Source organism: Colias eurytheme, chromosome 26 (assembly GCF_061535395.1).
Source record: "Colias eurytheme isolate Ceu_HAF_F1 chromosome 26, ilColEury1 Martin Lab GWU primary, whole genome shotgun sequence".
Lineage (NCBI taxonomy): Eukaryota > Metazoa > Arthropoda > Insecta > Lepidoptera > Pieridae > Colias > Colias eurytheme.
The window spans coordinates 1,725,919-1,739,594 of NC_143005.1; the positions used below are offsets into that span (position 1 = coordinate 1,725,919).

At 37.6% G+C, this 13,676-nt stretch overlaps 1 protein-coding gene across 1 annotated transcript; it reads right to left on the minus strand.

Moving 5' to 3' along the window:
* Positions 1-643: 643 nt before the first annotated feature.
* LOC149897030 (uncharacterized) lies at positions 644-4,213 on the minus strand. Its single transcript, XM_090117022.1, has one exon. The coding sequence runs from the start codon at positions 4,211-4,213 to the stop codon at positions 644-646; it is 3,570 nt and encodes a 1,189-aa protein (XP_089973148.1).
* Positions 4,214-13,676: the final 9,463 nt, after the last annotated feature.

The window sequence follows — 13,676 nt, forward strand, 5'->3', positions numbered from 1 at the left end:
TTCGGAACCTATGTATTTGATACATATACCAAAACAAATATAGGAACTTAACAAATAATTTACGATATCGTACGAAGATAACGTAAACCTTAGTACTATGTGATTCATTGTATTGCAATACTCATAAGGTGTAATGTGTGTAAAAATGTATTTGTATGCAATAAATGTTTTGAGTTTTTAGTTTGAGTTACTTCATCTTCCAGAGAAGGTTATTCCGAACCCCGTTGTTCTTACGACAGATATATGATTCCCATATAAAACTGCAAAATAAAAAATTCATTTAGTAAATACAAAGTAAACGAGTTTTGCTTAACTCTCAACTTGGACGAATATTTCCAGTTATATTCGAAGTTAATGATGCGGACGACTTGTAAACTTCGCTCAAGCGTTGAGATTTGTGTTACAAGCGAAATGAGATTTTATAAGGCTTAGATAACGAACTAATTTTGTTTAATCTGAAACATTTTTGGTAGTTCTTAGTTGTTTAGTTTCGACTCTGGTAGAGCGTGGCTGATAAATACTGCAAGGAAACGAAAGGAGATATGGATGTTTTCCTACAATTATATTAATTGGGGGAGCAAGTATCTCGCCTCGCGGCGGTGTGAAAAAAAAAACTCCGGCTGAGTGGCCAGACGGCCGGAGTCTAGGGCGACTGAGTGAGGAACCTTCGGACTATCCGAGCGTTATCCAGAAGGACTGCCCGCTGTATCCCCACTGTCATGGGCTTTACCGGTAAATCCAACCTCCTTAAATATTGTTTTAAGGAGGCAGGAACCAGCCCATTGGTGGACACAACTATAGGGATTATCTCGGCAGACACACCGTCCCACATCTCGACAACCTCGTGCGCCAGATCCAGATATTTGAGCCGTTTATCTGACTCGGCCTTAACAAGATTGTCGTCATGTGGAATAGTGATGTCTACCAAGAAAATCCTTGAAGTTGCTCGGTCCATCACCACAATATCAGGTCTATTCGCTAGAATAGTCCTGTCTGTGATGATGGGCCGATCCCAGTACAACTTGGCACGGTTATTTTCCAGGACTGGCTCCGGCGCGTACTTGTAGTAAGGCACTTTTCCTTCAAGAAGGCCATACTTCAGAGCGAGCTCTTGGTGGATAATCCTGGCTGCTAGGTTGTACCTGTGCAAATACTCAGAGTTGGCAAGCATGGAACAACCGGAAGTAACATGTCGGAGAGTTTCTCCAGGACGGTGACACATACGACATAGGTCCTGGGTCCCGTCCTTTATGATGTACTTCCGATAATTGTTCGTCTTAACCACCTGATCCTGTATCGCACAGACAAAACCCTCGGTTTCCCCAAAGAGGTCACCGAAACGCAGCCAGTGCACGGAGGACAAGAAATCTACGTGAGGTTCATGTAGACTCCTGTGAAACCTACCGTGTAGCTCTTTCTCTTTCCATATGGCCTCCCTGTCGGAAATGCTGAGTACCGTCGGCTTTTGCCAGTCCTGTTTGGCCAGGGATAGGGGAGTGAGTCCTTTGTCACATTCTATGACTTCAGCATGGATTGCATGACCAACCTTTGAGAGGAAATAGTCTCGGAGTCTGCATATCTCACGATTGTGCAGCGATTGGGCACTTAACATGCCACGACCACCACACTTTCGAGGGATATACAGCCTCATCACTGACGATTTCGGGTGATGCAACCGATGCAGAGTCATAGTTGTGCGGACTTTCCGATCCAGGGCGTTGAGTTCGGTCTGAGTCCACTTGAGTACGCCAAATGTGTACAAGAGAACGGGAATGACCCAGGTATTGAACGCTCGTATCTTGTTCACGCCCGACAAATAGCTGTTAAAGACTTTTGTCATGCGTTCACAAAATACTTCGACAACATCCTGTTTCACACCCGTCCCCTCCACACATATATTCTGTGACATACCCAAGTACCGGTAAGTTTCAGCTTCTGTAAGTACCCTAAGATGGGCCGCGCCAGATGGTGTTATGTCATCAGACGCGGTTACTTTACCCCGCTCCACATGCAGAACCGCACACTTATCCACCCCAAGTTCCATGCCAATGGAGCTGCTAAAATCACACGTGATATTTAGCAGTTCCGTTAACCTGGACCTATTAGGGGCAAATAATTTGAGATCATCCATGTAGAGCAGATGGCTAAGTCTTAGACCACCTCTGCGAAGCTGAAATCCGGACCCTAATCTCTCCAGCAAATAGCTTAGAGGGTTTAGTGCCAGGCAAAACCACAGAGGACTCAGGCAATCGCCCTGGAAAATACCCCGCCGTATCCTTATACGGTCTTCCGCGTCAGACAGCCGCTCACCTCGGAGACAAAGCATCGTACTCCATTGCCCCATACATGTTCCGAGAAGCCCTCGGATCGAAGGATCGATCTTATAAAGTTCCAGGACTCTCGTTAACCATGTATGGGGGACCGAGTCAAATGCTTTTTTATAGTCGATCCAGGCGGCAGATAAGTTGCGTCTGTTACGCTTGACCTGCTGACCAATAACCGTGTCAATCAGGAGAAGCTCCTTAGTTCCACGACCACCCGCCCGACATCCGTTCTGTGTGTCTGCCAGAATTCTATTGCCATCTATATGCTTGGCAATTTTGGCGGCCAGTACAGATGTCAGTGCCTTGTAGATGGTGGACAGGCACGTGATGGGGCGATATTGAGACGGGTCAGCGGAGCGGTTGGATTTAGGAGCTAGATAAGTGACCCCAGTAGTAAGGAAGTTTGGAAGCAAGCGGTGCTCAATCGCTTCTCCAAATTGGCGGGCTAAGGTAGCATGGCATGCGTTGAACCCTTTCAGCCAGTAGGTCTGAAGTCCGTCTACCCCTGGAGTTTTCCAGTTCAGGCATTTTCGGACTGCTGCGCTGATGTCGTCTTTTGTGACAACAACAGGGTCCATGGGTGGTAAGGTTGCGCACGCTTCCTCCAGCTCCGTCATCCAAGCACCTTCGACGTGCTCAGCAGCATGAGACCATATTCCACGCCAAAAGGCAATCAGGTCCGCCTTTTCGGGTTGTGGCTCCATGTGTGCTTGCCGAGCCCCAGATTGAAGGTACTTGTAGAACTTCCTTTGGTCACTTTCGAAGAGACGATTCTCACGGTGCCTCCTTGTTGTTTCGGAGTACCGTCTTATGCGTTTGCCCCAAGCTGCGACCTGCTGTTTCAGGGTGTCGATGCGCACAGTCACTATTCGCAATAGTTCTGCCTGGGGCAGGTTGTGAGATATCTCACTGATTGCAGACCTGACAAAGCGCATCACTCGCGGTCTTGTGTTACCAGACCTGAAAGCAGTAAGCTTACCGATGAGGACTCTGGCATTAGCGATTCGAGCTTCGATACGACGCCTCCAAGCAGGAGTCGTGCGTCGCTGCGGAGATCCTCTTCCCGTATTCGAGAAGTTAATCCCCACCGCTCGACACACGACTACGGCTGCAGCGTATAGTATCGATCCCGTATCACCAATGTCAGTACTGGTTTCCAAATATGGTGGCAGTAGTTTATTAACGGTCTCAACGGCAAGTCTGGTCGACGCTCTATAGGGAACGCGAGGAAGCTGGGAGCGCTGCTCAACCGGTATTCCTCGGTAATGAGAGATCGTCTCCTCAAGCTCTCTCCTGATTTTTTCCATGTCCTGGGCAGCTATTTCCTCAGTTTCCTCCGCTCCGATCGCATTGGTCTCCACCCCGGTGTTCTCCTCAAAAAGGACTGACACATCGGGTGGGTCATCAACGCGCGTCGGTTCAGGGGCTTCCGCGGAAACAGCCGCACATCCTAGTTGTTCGAGTTCGGAGGCGCTAAAGATGTTCCTGCGCAAGATGTATCGAACTCGGTCCACCAGATTTTGTTCAGTGATGGTGATGTTGGGTTCCAAGGTATTGAATTCGCGGAGCAGTCTCACTCGGTATCCAGTCCGGTTGGTTTCACCCTCAGTCGCCCTATAATATGCTCGCATGGCATTTTTATTTTGGTCTACTGACCATCTCATGCGAGTCTTTCTGTTTCCACCAGTAGCGGACTCCACATGCTGGGTCGTTGCCGGCCCTGCTGTCGTCAAGCTAACTGGTGGGGATGGTGGGTTCGACCGACCAGGTGGTCGGGTCGGTCGGCGGGATTGGCTGGCGTCCCGCATGCTGCCGCGCCCAGCGCCAGCTCCAGGCGCGCCCTGGCGACCCCCAGGAAGCGGCCCTGATCGTATTCTATTGTCTGCCATCCATTAAACCAGGCTTTATACACTCGAGGGTCGCCCATTTCCCCGAGGAAACCGTTAATTGCATATATTTTTAGTACCCTATGTACTCCCCAGCTGAAGCACGGTTTGCACACTTGCAGGGAATGGGTACTGACTGGCTGCACGGGTTGGATAACTACTGTCACACAGTTATCCAGCCCGTGGGCGGTGGGGTCGTCACATCCCTACGCCTCTTAATTGCGCCTTAATTACGCCTATTAATATTATTATAGCCTCTAATTTACAAACTTATGGTCAATATAATGACTTACCAATTGGCTTTTAGTGAACCTGCCTTCCAAGCCAGAGGTCGTGGGTTCGATTCCCACCTAGGGAAAATATTTGCGTGATGAACATAGATGTTTGCCGTGTCTGGGTGCTTATTATCTATATCGGTATTTATTTAAAATGAAATATGTATGTTTATCAGTCACCTGGTTTCCATAATACAAGCGATAGCTTAGTATGGGATCAGATCGTGCCGTGTGTGATAATTGTCTTGAAATATTTGAAATTTGAAAATATGTACCTAGTAAGAAAAGAGGAACAAAATATAGTAATGAAAAATTATTTAAAATCAAATTACTTTACGTTTCAATCTTAACATTAAGAGATGATGAATATTATATAAGAAGTAAAAATGCTTGAATTATCGACCACCGTTAGTTCCTAAACAATATCATAATATAGTCATTAATTAATATGGCCACGAAATTTCCTTCAAGTATTTTATCCTTAAAAATTTCCGCTATATCCTAAGACGAACGCCAAATACTTAATTTGAATTAGTTTCATTACATAGCCCTTAAGCAATATCATAAAAGTAATCTCCAACTTCTTGATATCTGATTTCTTCCCTTTCCAATTATTTAATTTGTTAATGGAGTAGGTACCATTGATTTATTTTAATTCAAACTTGATAGATACGATGTTTCGTCAAGTTCTGTAGTTGTTGAATGCAGTTATTAGATTTATGACAAGTTCACAACTTCTGCTTATGTTCTATTTATATTATACTAGCTTTCCGCCCGCGGCTTCGCCCGCGTTTTCAAAGAAAAACCCGTTCCCGTAGGATTTCCGGGATAAAACCTATCCTATGTCCTTTCTCGGGTATCAAAATATCTCTATACCAAATTTCATGTAAATTGGTTCAGTAGTTAAGGCGTGATTGAGTAACAGACAGACAGACAGAGTTACTTTCGCATTTATAATATTAGTATGGATGTCAGTTAAAATGGCAAATAATGTGTGGAAAATTTCGTCTTAAAAATAATTTAACTATTACATAGTGTCTCACTGGAGGTTTTAGTGAGAGCTTTTGTGAAGCTATTAGTGGTTTTCTTGAAAAGTTGAAACTGGCGTTAATAATTTACCATAAATTCACATTTGTATATAATTCTGAATTATGAATAGTGATTCAAAACGAAAAGAAGATTCTGGATTATACAAATTAATGTATGACACCATTTGAAACCATGTATTCAATTGATGCAGTGAATACCAGAGCTCAATAATGCTAACATAATGTAAAAGCTACAAAAGAAAATTTGTTATAGATACGCGTGGGAAACAGCAATTTACAAAGAACTATTGCATGAATTAGAATTCATGCAATAGTTCTAGAATAGAAACAAAGAGACTTTTTAAACCTACGTAGGATAAAATGTTCAAGAAAAAACGAGGTAAAGAAAAAAGGAAACAGATTATAACATAGATGCTCCAAGAACATTTAAATTATACCGAACAATGACTTAGCTTAGCACATTAGGTAACTTTGCACAAAGTTTGCGGGAACTGTCTGAATTTCTGTTCTAAATACTTGTTAAAATCATTAGGAAGAGTTATAATATGCGCTGCTGCTTCATGTAGGTAATGGTTTATCCATATTCCATTATGCTTGGAGGGTTTTTTTCTATTTTGCCTTAGGTTGATTATAATGTATGGATATGAGAAAATCGAGTAGGCCATGGCTGTTCGTGGAATGTCCAATTAAATAGAATAGTATTCTTTTCGCGCGTTGTTGCTCTGTCTGTCTCTCTCTCTCTCTCATAGAAAGCAAGTAAGCTATTTTAGTAACTTCGTTCCATCCGGGTGTCCCTTGACACCTCTCAAGTTTATGGATTAGTATTAAACATATTACTTTTAGTAAAAATAAACAAATTTGGGTTCAAATGTTTTCATGACAGTTGGACTATTATAACGCAGAGATAAATGGGACTACAATAATAAGAAAACAACAACTAAGAAATTCAATTTAAAACCTCGTCTACGTTTCAGTCGTTTCGTCCTACGGTGTCGTCTAGACCAATTTATAATCTCGCTAAAAATAAAGCAGATATTGTGTTCAGAAACTCTTTAATAATTAGTTCAGTTCGCAACAGGAACAGTTAATATCAAGTAAAAGCGAACATAAAGCGTTGATTGGTGAACGCAAACACAAACAATCTGTATTACAAACATATTTATTAATATTGAGAGATCTGTCGAACAACGTGATCGTGGAGACGTCTTGCGGATTATATAAGATGCTGGATACAGCAATAAGATATTGTTTTGTGTATTGAATATAAAAATAGCGTAATTAGAGATATATAGATTGTCTTAAAGCAATCATTTGTATGCTTAATATAGTTCGTAGCTTTTGCTTTTATAAGAGCTGATTTTTCAAGCCTTTACAAAAAATAATTCGATGATGATGAATATCGTATTAAACAAATGTGCTCTAACGGACATGTTTCGAATTAAATTACATTAATAACATTTTTATTTTATCGTAATAGGATTTTAGTACCTATTATTAATTTTATAGATAAAACTTAATTGTGTCTTATGGTACTTTTATATTCACGCTTTTTTTAATAATGTATAAATTTTATAAGCCCAGAACCTTCGTTACTTCACATTATTTAAAATATTCACATCTGGTTTTAATATTAATATGTACATAATCTGCTTATATAAAATGCATTATAAATGTTATTAGCACAGAACCTTCGTTACTTCTGAAACATTTTTTTTTTTCAAATCTCAATGTTTCCTCTGAATATTTCTTATTCTCTTAAAAACACTCCCTTAAATAACATTCTTAATACCAGGAAATACCCAATATGAGCATCAAAACAGCAGCATATCTGAATATTAACATTTCTCTGTATATGAATGAAAATTCACTTCAGACTTAATTAACAGGGATACCATGACTGACGTCCACGTCAATCTGGCAGATAATCCCCTCACTGGGAAACGTAACACTGGTATATTGATGTATTCTAAATATACTAGCTTTTGAACCAGGCTTTCAATGTGGAATTTACTTATAATCCACATAAGGCTTCTACTTCTGTACAATAGTTTACATCAATCACTCTTAATTTTTACTTATATGCTAATGGTCAGAAAATCAAATAAAATATTTGTTATTGACAATTCCCATACCAACTCTTTATGATAAGCTTTAAATATTATACAATACTATTTATCCCAATTAAGTTTTAATAATTTAAATGATTATGGATTGAAATATGGATATCATTATCGCGGCTTCGCCCACTTTGTCTAAAACCTATTAAATTATATACTAAAACCTTCCTCGAGAATCACTCTATCTATTAAAAAACCGCATCGAAATCCGTTGCGTAGTTTTAAAGATTTAAACATACATAGGGATATAGGGACAGAAAAAGACTTTGTTTAAAACTATGCATAATATTATGTAGTGATGATGAACACAAACGACTTTTGTGTGTAAAAGTAGATTTCAAAATCGCATTCCTCTAAACGTTCGCAGCATAAGCTCAAAATTACATCATCCAAATGTTGGCATATATTTCGGCTTGCATTAGCAGCGGTATAATGTGTTATTACTTCCCGAATAGACTTATATGAATACACTGAAAGCCTTTTGTAAACAGAACATTTACGCAACTCAGGAAATACAGTCGGAATACGCTTAGGCTCAATATATGCACAAATGGAAGCATGCTGTTATTAGTATAGTTTCATTTCTTAATATAAAAATGAATCGCAAAATGTGTTGGTAAGCGCATAACTCGAGAACGGCTGAACCGATTTCGCTAATTCTTTTTTTATAATATTCCTTGAAGTATGAGGATTGTTCTTATGGAGAGAAAATGTTAACACGTACCACGGGCGAAGCCGGGGCGGACCGCTAGTTTGTTAATATTTATTTGGCAGTCATAATCGTAGTAAGCAAAGATAATATAATACTTATATAGTATACTAATAGTTAGATATACTACCTAGTAGTAAATTGTAGTAAAAAAACGATCAATGAAGATCAATACTAAACTTTATGCTTTAAGTACATGGTTTTCCACAGTCTTTCAGTCCAAAAATACATCTATACCTACTAATATTTTAAGCTGAAGAGTTTGTTTGTTTGTTTGGACGCGCTAATCTCAGGAACTAGGTACTGGTACGATTTGAAAAATTATTTCGGTGTTAGATAGCCCATTCATCGAGGAAGGTTATTATAGGCTATATATCATTACGCTAAGACCAACAGGAGTGGATCCAACGTTATCAAAATAAAAATTTAAAAAGCATAAACGATAATGAATTACAAAATACTTTAATCCAAGTCTAAAACTCCTAATCTGCACATAAGGCATAAACAACAGAGGGATATTTTCAATAGAGAACGTTTAGTTTATGGTTCTAATATTTTCCGTTTATCTCCGCGATATATTGGACGCATAAAATTTTATTTTACACGAACCGTTTAAATATTAGTAACGAGATTATTTTATAAAGCTCACAAGCGTGTCGTTTAACGGGATTTTATTTTGCTCGCAATTATTGGGTGTCGAATTGCATTGGAATATTTTTGTTCCATATGCGTAAACTACTTGAAAGGCCAGTTTTATGCATTTACTAGCTGTGCCACGCGGTTTCACCCGCATTGCTCCGGTCCTGTTGGTCTTAGGGTAATGATATATAGCTTATAGCCTTCCTCGATAAATGGGCTATCTAACACCGAAAGAATTTTTCAAATCGGACCAGTAGTTCCTGAGATTAGCGCGTTCAAACAAACAAACAAACTCTTCAGCTTTATAATATTAGTATAGATTTATTAACTACTAGCTGCCCCGGCAGACATTCTTCTGTCCTATTGCCCCTTTTATTGCTATTCTCTCCATAATAACCTTTCTTATGCCTTAAAAACATAAAAAAAAATTGTCCAATTGATAGAGCCGTTCTCGCGGATTACGCTTAGCAAGATTTCGAAATTTGGCGATTTGGAATTTATTTATATAGACTAGCCTCTTGCTCCGACCTCTCCCGATTTCAACGATCCATGGTCGCGTCATGGCAATACCGTCTATCGGTATTTTTTAATCTTGCCAAAGAAGTTTCACTCCTGACACATATGCTCGGCATACACGCTCTTTTCTTTATTTCGTTGAATAGATTTGAGGCCAAGCATAACAGAAACCCTGAATGACTTTCTTAGCTTCAAAAAAAAAATTTGTTCCCCGTTGACCCTGTCGTTTTCTTTTTTTTTCATTGTTTATTCATTGACCAATTCACAAATAAACATGTCGTTTGAATAAAACAGAATGGTAATATTAGTTTTATCAAAGATCACAGTCGAGTTAAGCTTTCTAATTTAAGTTGGTTCGCTAACGAAAACAGATTCCAGCCTCGAATGGGTACAACTTGTTCGGCTGTGCCGTAATTGATGAGATATAGCGATAAGCGGAGAATCAATATTGACATAGTGACTTAGAAACATAAGAACGGTAACATATACTTTGAAAACACACATTTGATGATTTTTACGGTGAGTCCTAAACTAATATAATCTATACTAATATATATATAGTACCTATACTAATATAATGTATAGATACTAATATTATAAAGTTGCAGAGTTTATTTATTTGAACGCGCTAATCTCAGGAACTACTTGGTCTGATTTAACTTTTTACTTTTTTAATAAAAAAAGGTTATTTTTCTTCATATTTTGATAAACAAAGTATGATAATACATAGAAATAAACAAAGATAATAAAATTCCACATCATCCAATTTTGATCGATTTTTAATAAATTCTCTTTGACTATTTTTAATATGTAAAGACCTCTGAAATACTATCCTGATATGAATTTTCAAATAAATATTTTAACTGATCGCAATTTATTCGTAACGTTTTTAATAAAAATTTCGTATAAAGGATGAAATATTCATACTAAAATTGTGTTAGCTACGTTGTTATTTTTATCGGAATTCAGAAACCATTAATATTTGTAAAAGTAAATAGTAACGAGAGTTACGAGACATAAAAAACTAATAATTATTTTTTAACAGGTAACTATTTACCGCCTGCAAATTGTTTGAACTAAACAATAATTAAAGGAAGGTATGAAACCCAAAAAAGTATTTTTTTTTTGCCGAATTAAGAACCTCCTCCTTTTTTGAATATGTTGAAAAATCATAAAAAATCCAATGTTTCACTTTATAAACAAAGCGACAAAAAGCTCATATTATTTATTACTAATCATATAAAAATACTAGCTTTCCACCCGCGGCTTCGCCCGCGTTTTGAAAGAAAAACCCGCATAGTTCCCGTTCCCGTGGGATTTCCGGGATGAAACCTATCCTATGTGTTAATCCAAGATATATGTGTGCTAAATTACATTGTAATCGGTTCAGTAGTATTTGCGTGAAAGAGTAACAAACACACACGTGTGTGTGTCACAAACTTTCCTCACAAACTTTCGCATTTATAATATTAGTAGGATGAGCTTTTCGTGCAAATCCATGTTGACTTACCAATGACAATAACTTAACATCGCTCCCGCTTATAACTTGCACTACTAATTGGATTTTAGCAAGTTAAAACTCACTTACTCTAACTTAACTTTGACTTTCGGTGCTTTAAACGATTCAGTACTACTTGCAAATTAAAATTTCATGTTGAAAATACTGCAATATGTTAATTGGGAAGATTTAAATATATTTCTATACACTATCTTAATACTATTATAAAGGCGAAAGTTTGTAAGGATTTATGGATGTATGGATGTATGGATGTATGGATGTTTGTTACTCTTTCACGTAAAAACTACTGAACCGATTACAATGAAATTTAGCACACATATAGAGGGTAACTTGGATTAACACATAGGATAGGTTTTATCCCGGAAATCCCACGGGAACGGGAACTATGCGGGTTTTCCTTTGAAAACGCGGGCGAAGCCGCGGGCGGAAATCTAGTAGATAATAATATAACACTATAGTAGTATACACAGCTTTAATATTATTACTTCTTATCATTCTTAAAATATGCAAATATTTTACTAATAATTTTACTATCACTAAACATAATTTTTTATAAGGCAATGTTGCAAATTCCTGTTCTTATTTTTATTTATTCATGAAATTATTGAATTTCGGCACAATAAAGCCTTTTCAATAATAGTCCAATCAGGGTCCAAACCCCAGCCTATCCCTCATAACCTAGATTGCGAAAATATATTTCACAACCCCGTTATTTGTACGCAAACAAGCATTTTTTTATCAAAGTGTAAACGTCAAAAACAAACATTCGCAGGTATTTTATCGCTTATCCGGAGGGAACGCGTAAAATCGAAAATATTGCCCATAAACCGTGTCGTAAAACTTGAAATTAATAAAAATATTTATTTAGATATTATTTTTAATGTCCTTCAAATTCGTGTCGATGTGTATTGTAAATTACGATATGGTTTCAAATTTAAATTTGTTGTTTTGTATGGAAAACTTGTAAAATTTTGTGTGGAGTTATTTTGAAATTAAACAATGATTAGGTAGTGTTTCTTCGAAGATATCGTTTCCTACATCATCATAATATTTACAAAAAATTGATTAATAAATCAGAGACTTCATTACTTCCCGATTACACGTAATAGGTACCAGCTGATACTCTAATTGACACTATTTGTAATGTTCATACATTATTTGTCATTTTAACTGACATATTTACATAACGTAAGAAAAATGCGAAACCCGCCATTAGTATTTTTTATAATGTACTCCATGAATGTACTGATAACATATGACAAAATACGGTACTAAACTACTTAATAGCAAAACCTACTTATCTATCACCACATTGAATTGACGTATTTTTGTACTATTTATCCGACATTTTCCATCATTCATACATTTCCACGTCCATATTTTGACTCAATACAAATAACAACCAATGATAGATAACCTAACTTGCCTTCAACCATCAGTCAGCGCAACTACGTTGCCATGGCAACCGACAAATACGAAAAACCCGCGCAGCATAAATCAAAGTATCGGTATTCCCCACATAATGCGCCAGCCTGGCAGCTTGTCATATTGAGAAATGACTAGACGCCCACGAAGATCACAGGTTCGAAGCCTGCCTGCGACACGTGATGGATCGAACTTGAGGTAAATATTTAGTGTGAAAAATTTAACTCCTGTTGTTCAGGGAAAACAAATTGTGTATCGCTATTGTGCGAGTTCGAACTTTATTCACGTTTAGTCTTTATCGGAAGAGTCAACTGAGTTCAAATTTAACAAATCCTTTACACAATAAAATGTTATATTAATCAAATAAATGAACTTCTAATATTATGTGAAAGCTAGATTATTCTGAAATATAAGCCGAGATTAATTTGCAAGTTCGCATTATGTAACCGTACATCATCGATTACATGATAACTGGAAGGCGATGATCACTTATTATTATCAGAATGACAGTGTTATATCTAAAATACCGTAATTAGTTAAAATAGTACACACAAAGATATAAAAACAAGGGAATCTATTATCCATGTAATAGCCATGTGAGAGAAAGATACATACGCAAAACATTACCGTAATCTGTACCCTACTGTACATTGTGTACTTAGTATAATTAAGTTTTGTAACCTTTTAATGTTGTGAGAATCACATAAATCACATTATTTATTATCTATTATTACCCTTCTGAGAAGTATTTGAATTAAAAAGAAACCCTTTTTAAATCAAACAGTTAAAAAGCCAATCCAGGTCGGACCAAACCGTATAACTTTCTCAAAACTTCAACCGGACAATTCAGCTCTTAGCAAAAGGTATAAAAAGCTATTAAGGCACTTTACACACGAGAACAGATATAAAACAAAATTGTGTTAAGGCCTATTACAGGGGAAGCAATAACACGGAAACCGTAATGTCGGTAATTTGCCTAACCCGGCCCTTTTAATTAGACGGCAAAGAAACCGCGAATATCAGGAACGAAGATATAAATTACATGCAAAGCGCTTTGGATTTTATAAAATAATAACATAATTATGTAATATAGTACCATAATTAAATTATCAATTACTTACATGGAAAATTTAACTCTAACAAGTTCTGTGTTAAAATTCTGCTACTAATACCTATAGCAAATTATGACGACAAGACATCATAGTTTACAATGATTA

Coding starts and splice junctions, on each gene's coding strand:
- LOC149897030 (XM_090117022.1), bottom strand. CDS start 4,213: ATGGCAGACAATAGAATACGATCAGGGCCGCTTCCTGGGGGTCGCCAG.